This window comes from Zerene cesonia, chromosome 11 (assembly GCF_012273895.1).
Source record: "Zerene cesonia ecotype Mississippi chromosome 11, Zerene_cesonia_1.1, whole genome shotgun sequence".
Classification (NCBI taxonomy): domain Eukaryota; kingdom Metazoa; phylum Arthropoda; class Insecta; order Lepidoptera; family Pieridae; genus Zerene; species Zerene cesonia.
Window position 1 is genome coordinate 5,561,282 of NC_052112.1, and position 6,060 is coordinate 5,567,341.

The 6,060-nt window shown below is 36.3% G+C and overlaps 1 protein-coding gene across 1 annotated transcript in view; it reads right to left on the minus strand.

The window, feature by feature from the left end:
* LOC119830548 (E3 ubiquitin-protein ligase hyd) overlaps positions 1 to 6,060 on the minus strand; it is a 24,432-nt gene that overhangs the window by 2,526 nt on the left and 15,846 nt on the right. The window contains exons 31-42 of the mRNA XM_038353607.1: positions 5,785 to 5,903; positions 5,120 to 5,235; positions 4,718 to 4,866; positions 4,559 to 4,641; positions 4,049 to 4,176; positions 3,515 to 3,737; positions 3,167 to 3,355; positions 2,316 to 2,449; positions 1,938 to 2,073; positions 1,615 to 1,722; positions 935 to 1,097; positions 572 to 749 (exon numbers count right to left, since the gene is read on the minus strand). Coding sequence (XP_038209535.1) covers positions 572 to 749; positions 935 to 1,097; positions 1,615 to 1,722; positions 1,938 to 2,073; positions 2,316 to 2,449; positions 3,167 to 3,355; positions 3,515 to 3,737; positions 4,049 to 4,176; positions 4,559 to 4,641; positions 4,718 to 4,866; positions 5,120 to 5,235; positions 5,785 to 5,903 — 1,726 coding nt within the window. The remainder of the gene's footprint in view (positions 1 to 571; positions 750 to 934; positions 1,098 to 1,614; positions 1,723 to 1,937; positions 2,074 to 2,315; positions 2,450 to 3,166; positions 3,356 to 3,514; positions 3,738 to 4,048; positions 4,177 to 4,558; positions 4,642 to 4,717; positions 4,867 to 5,119; positions 5,236 to 5,784; positions 5,904 to 6,060) is intronic.

Below are 6,060 nucleotides of genomic sequence, written 5' to 3' on the forward strand. Positions count from 1 at the left end.
ACAGCGAGCGTGGTCACGGGGAGACTGACACACACAGTCTTAAAAAGTTTTTAATTTCTAACTGATCTACATTACATAATTAAACTAGGAGTCTATAAAGAAGGCTATTGGAAACATGGCCGTCCTCCCCTTACCCACAAATTTAATTGAAGTATAAAAATGGGCTTGACAACATTATTATTGAAATATTACTACTACAGAAAAGGCAAATATAAAGATATAAAATTAATCTTATATTTACTAATCTTGATTGAGACTAGCCACCTAGAGGATAAAAATGCTCATGTAATCCAAGTGTAAACTAGACTTAATTATTTAAATGACCTAACAGTATATTATATGTTAATAAGAATTTGGTAATACATCTATTTGTAAACAAAATTATATACGCATTTATATAAGGCTTTTTGTACCAATGAAAGGTAATGATAACAAGTTTCAGAATCTAATTACATATTAATTAATGCCTAGTGAGTTGACTGTGTATCTTGTTTTTTTAATGTATTCATGGCCTAGAACTAAAAAATCATCACGTTCGTACGTGTTCAACATAAGAGAATAAATGTATTACCGTCCAACATTCCTAAAGGCGTTAATTCTCTCCGGCGTGGCGCGTCCCTGCCGCGGCGAGTAGTACCCGCGCTTGCCGGGCGAGTAGAACAGCGGCGCCGCGTCGTCGGGCGCCGCGTGCGCGCCGCTCGCGCTCAGCGCGCCGCCGCCGCGCTCCGACAGCGAGAACACATCTAGATCTGTAGAAAATATAGTAGTAATTAACAGCTAATGTTTATTATCTGTGCTCCACTTACCCGAGAGTTATCGGTTATCCTCGAGTCACATTAGTGAACCACCAAAACACTATTACAAACTACTTCTAGTGTCAAAAGTGATACACTTTATTGTGGTGTCAGATCCAATATTTTATAAAAATACGTACCTAAAATCGCTTCAGAGGGATGCATAACTATGAGATCCATAGCTTCTCGAACTTTCTGTCTCAGTGCGTCTTCACTCGCAAGTAAAACGAGTAGCTGCGCCGGTGTCAATTCCAATAACATTCCAGTGATCTTGCCCGCAAACGTTGGATGCAAGGAGTGAACCTATGCATTAGAATATTATTAAATATGTACATAAGTTACCTTAACCATAATAAGGGTTAAGTGCATACATAATCTGTCATAACTAACAACGACTATGATATAAGTTACATTCAAATAATAAACATTAATGGCAGAGTAAACATAAGTAAATGTAAAAAAATTATCTTCTGTATCTGGACCAATAGAAATGTGAAGAATATCTAGCAATAAAATATACAAAATGAGTAAATTATTTTATTATAATTTTTCAGATAAAAATCAAATGACTAATCACATTTCACTTCTTTCAAGTGCTGCCATATTCATTCTATATGTTTATATATTTGAAATCATGAAGTCAAACTAAAACTGATATGGTTGAGAATAACTTCTTAAATCATAATACTGATTATATTACGCCACATTTTTTGAACTGATAATATAATTTTATGTAAATCTGCAATTGTTCTTCCAATTTCAAAAGATGTTTCATGTCTAGAATAGATAGACAAAAATTAATATAAAAAACAGTATTTACCTTCGGATAAAGTCTTTCGCCTAACTGTGCTTGATGTACTGTTAAGTGGTCATTGTGTCCACCGGATCTTTCTCCGCTATATCCGGCACCTTCTGTTCCTGGGGCTCCCTGATAGAAAAACAAAAGATAGAAAATAAATGTCGATTCGGTTCTATTATTTCCATAATTTTACACACTATAACTATATAATTTTAAGCAAAACGTTTAAATTATTTTAAGAAATTCTTGTTGCGGTTGAAGATCTAGCGATTCATGCGATCTAGCGACATCATGGAAGTATTGCCAGTTTAAAGGATGAACATATGACATAGTGATTATATCACCTGTGGAGAGTAAGGGCGCGCATCCACGCTGAGCACGCGGCGCGGCTCGCGGGCGGAGGGCGGGCGCGGGGCGGGCCGGCCGGCCGCTCGCCGCGCGGGGTCTTTCGCTCTCGCTCGACCGGCACCGCTGCTGCTTCTGCAATTTGAATATAATTAATTGTTGGCGTATAATCATTTGGTGATTATTTTGTGAAAAAAAAAACTGCCAAATCATATTATATATTCATTCATCCATGTTTTAATTCATTATTATTAGTAGCAGTAGGAATATTTTTATTGTAAAACAGACAATGTCTACAAATGAGATTATGATAGGTAATCATTTTAATTTAAATAATTTTTATACATGGTATTCTTATAAGTGTATGCATGATATACCTGGCTCCGCTATTAGTACTGGCTCCACCCGCGGTGCCACTTGCCGAGCCGGAAGTCCCATTTGTTGTACTATTATTGCTGCCGCTTCCCGTCGTTGGTTCTAATGGCGGCAACTTTTCATTTGCTAATAGGGCCTATATATTGACAATTTTTTATTAGTAAATAATAGCAGCCACAGTTCATATATTAAATACTATTTTTATAGAATAACGTTTTATTGCAAGTACTTGATTTAAGTTCATTCAATTGCTTAGAAATACTGATAAAAGTATTTGTAATCAATTGAAAAACTAATATTACATATAAACCTGCAAAATTATTATTTTATTCATTATATAATTTGATTAAAATCGAGTCAGTTATTTAGGAGTATATATAGGACAACTAGCTGCGCCCTGCGATTTCACCCCCGTATGAATATCTGCGTCTGTATCCCGTAGGAATATCGGGATAAAACGTTGCCTATGTGTTATTCCAGTTGTCCAGATATCTACGTACCAAATTTTATTGCAATCCGTTCAGTAGCTATGGGTGAAAGAGTAACAAACACACACATACATCATTACAAACTTTCTCATTTATAATATTAGTAGGTTCAACGTGACATACGATTTGTATGTGTATATATTAAGATGTTTCAGAATGTATAATATACCACATAAGATTATTTAAGCTCAAACTCAAATATTTATTTATTTAATTAAGCTTCTTCTATACCAATTTACTACTATTTCAGAAAGCAGTTTCTACAGACAAGAGCCGGCAAAAAAGAACTAACGATGGTTAACGATCAAAAAAAGAATGTGCCCGGTTAAGAAAGCCAACATAATAAGTATAAACCGTGTACCGACCTCAGCGACGCTGGTGTAGAAGGATCGCGCCACGCCGCTGCCCTCGCCGGGCTCGTCGCGGAACGTCACCTTGACCCGGTTGACGGCGAGCGGCGGCTGCGCGCTGTGCGCCCGCCGGTTCTGTCCGGCGAACGCGCTGTTGAGCTCTGCGAACGTCTGCTGCAGCAGCTTCGCGCGCTCACGTTCCATCTGTTGTGTGAGTATGTTGCATATTACGAATGTGAATATTGTTACTATATTTATTTTATACTATATGTATTTAAAAATACAAGCTATATGTATTTAAACAGCATATTATGGAAAGGTGTGTCAATATCTTGTTTATGCTCCTTGATCGCTGTACAATACCTTATGTAATGTTAAATCCCGTTGTTGTGAATTCCTCAGTTTCTCCATGTCTCGTCGGAACTTGACTTCTTTAACTGGGAAACCGCCTAGTTCCGATACTACAGAGCCGGGTTCGAGGCCCACGTCCTCAGTGAAGACCCGCCCGAACAGGTCAAGGGACAATCTCCATCTGCCTAACAGCAGATCGTGCGACACCGACGCACCAAGTGATGGACATGCGCGACTGAAGCAATGAAATATTCTTTTTAAGATTATTCATGTTTAAATGTAAAAAATTTAGAACACTGTACATAATTGAAGTATGTTTAAACATATTATATGCTCAATTATTTATTTTATTCCAAGTTTAAACTTTTTTTCTCAAGTTCCTTTCTTCCTAATTAATTATGTGGTTAAATTGTAAATTTTTCTCTCACTAGTGTGATTATTAAATTTTTTATATTTCTTATCGACTTATAGCGATGGAACACATACATTTCAGCAAAACATAATTTCGAGAAAAGAGTAAAATTAATTCACAGAGTAATCTCTTACGGTTGCGGCGGAGCGTTAATTCCTTGCGGTGGTAGAGTCGGCGGGGGTGGTAAGCCGGTAGTTTCTACCGTTACGTGTGCAGAAATCTCTTGCGACTCTAGCGGGTCCGCCGCGCTCAACAGCTCGCCCTGACGTTCACGACTCTATTAGTATTATAGCAACACTTTAAATATATCATACAGAAATAACAAAAAATATTAAGATAAATATTTATACAAAATGAAACAGTATTACAGTTATTTTAGTTTGAGTGTAAATATAGGTGAAAAGGGCTAATTTTTCAAGAATAAAAATAAACAACAACAACAAAATAATATCATTGATTTTATAATAATTTGTATTATTAAGTAATGATATTTGTAATTTGTGAAAGAACTTCGATCATATATTATTTGAGTTTATATAATTTTTGGTTCTGCCACGTACAAATAATAATAAAAAAAATTCGCCAATAAAAGAGGGAGTAATTTTGTTTATAAAAAAGTCCCCCAAATAAGTGGAGTGACTTACAGCACGTACAATAACGGACTTTCCAGGGCTTCGCGCTGATGATGCACGCGGCTCTTGCGATGAGGTGTTCAGGCCGCTAGGACCTGTAAAATTTTAAATATTATATACAAAACATAAAAAAACATACCCATTATCATATAGTATCGTTTGTGAAATTACCTGGAGATGGTGATATGTTCATAGCCTGCTGATGCGGTCCTTCCATAATAGAACAAGCAGTATTAACTAATGTGTGGAATTCCGAACTTGAAGAATTCGAGTCGTGAACTGGGTTGCTATTAGTTGAATGTGTATTCAAATGCGGATGCCTGCAGAAAAACAAAATGTAAACATAAATATCACTATATGCTATTGTTGGTAGTTGCATTCACAATATGACATATCATATAGAAAAAAAAACATAATATGTAACTTACTAATATACGTTATAATATTTTTATCAATACATAAAGGAGATATTACTGAACATGTTCAAAGTAAATGTAAAAGTTTATTCATTTTGCATTTTAGTCTTTTTTTTTTTGCAAGTCTCACACGAAAATGTTTATAGATACCACATACCTATGATGTTTTTTCCTAGGTATCTGTCTTGCTTCATTTGAGTCAGAATCCGATAAATATTCGCCATCAGTGTCGATATCCATTTTCGCAACAGTATCTTTAGCGCAAGATAAGTCCTACAAAACGATAACAATATCCTATAGGTATGTATGCAAAATATTAGCTTAACTGTAATTTATGCCATGTTACGTCAAATATAGATACATACATTATACATATGGTAAAGGCTATCAGGGACACTGAATATCATGTAGCTTGAGAAACATCTCATCCTCATTCTGTCGTGATTTTAAGAGGCAGAGGTGTTGTTATACTGTAATTGCTTGTTACAACCAAATTGTCCGGCGGTTGAATATTTACAATCTATAACTTAATTTTTAGTTTTATAGCATTGAAATGCTTTATAAATGACAAATTTTGAAAGAATAGAAAAAAATTGATTGCTACGGTTAGTCAAAAAACGCGGGTTCGTATCCCGCCTCGTGATCAAATTTTTTTCTATTCTTTCAAAATTTCTCATCAATAGACTTATTTTACCGTTTAAACCCGTTTTCAGTTAGAACGCGTTATCCTTAGATTAGTAGTAACAAAGACATTTATTAACACCTAAGTATACCAACAGTGTAGTGTATAACATGCGTAATGACTAATGAACATAATATTACCTGTGGCTCGTCCCTGGCGAGCGTGTGCGAGTGCGCGGGCGGCGCGGAGGCGGGGCGCGCGGGCGGCGACCAGCCGCGCTCCGGCCCGCGCGACGAGAGGCCTAGACGACGGGGCACCACTGCGATACATTAATATTATTATTCCCTTTAGAGAACCTATTTTAATACATTAATGATATTACTACGCCGTGTCGAATTTTGCTTAAAACAAAAAGAAAGCTAAAACTTGCTTAGTGAAGAAAATTTGGTCATCAGTACTAAGGCATTAAACGGACG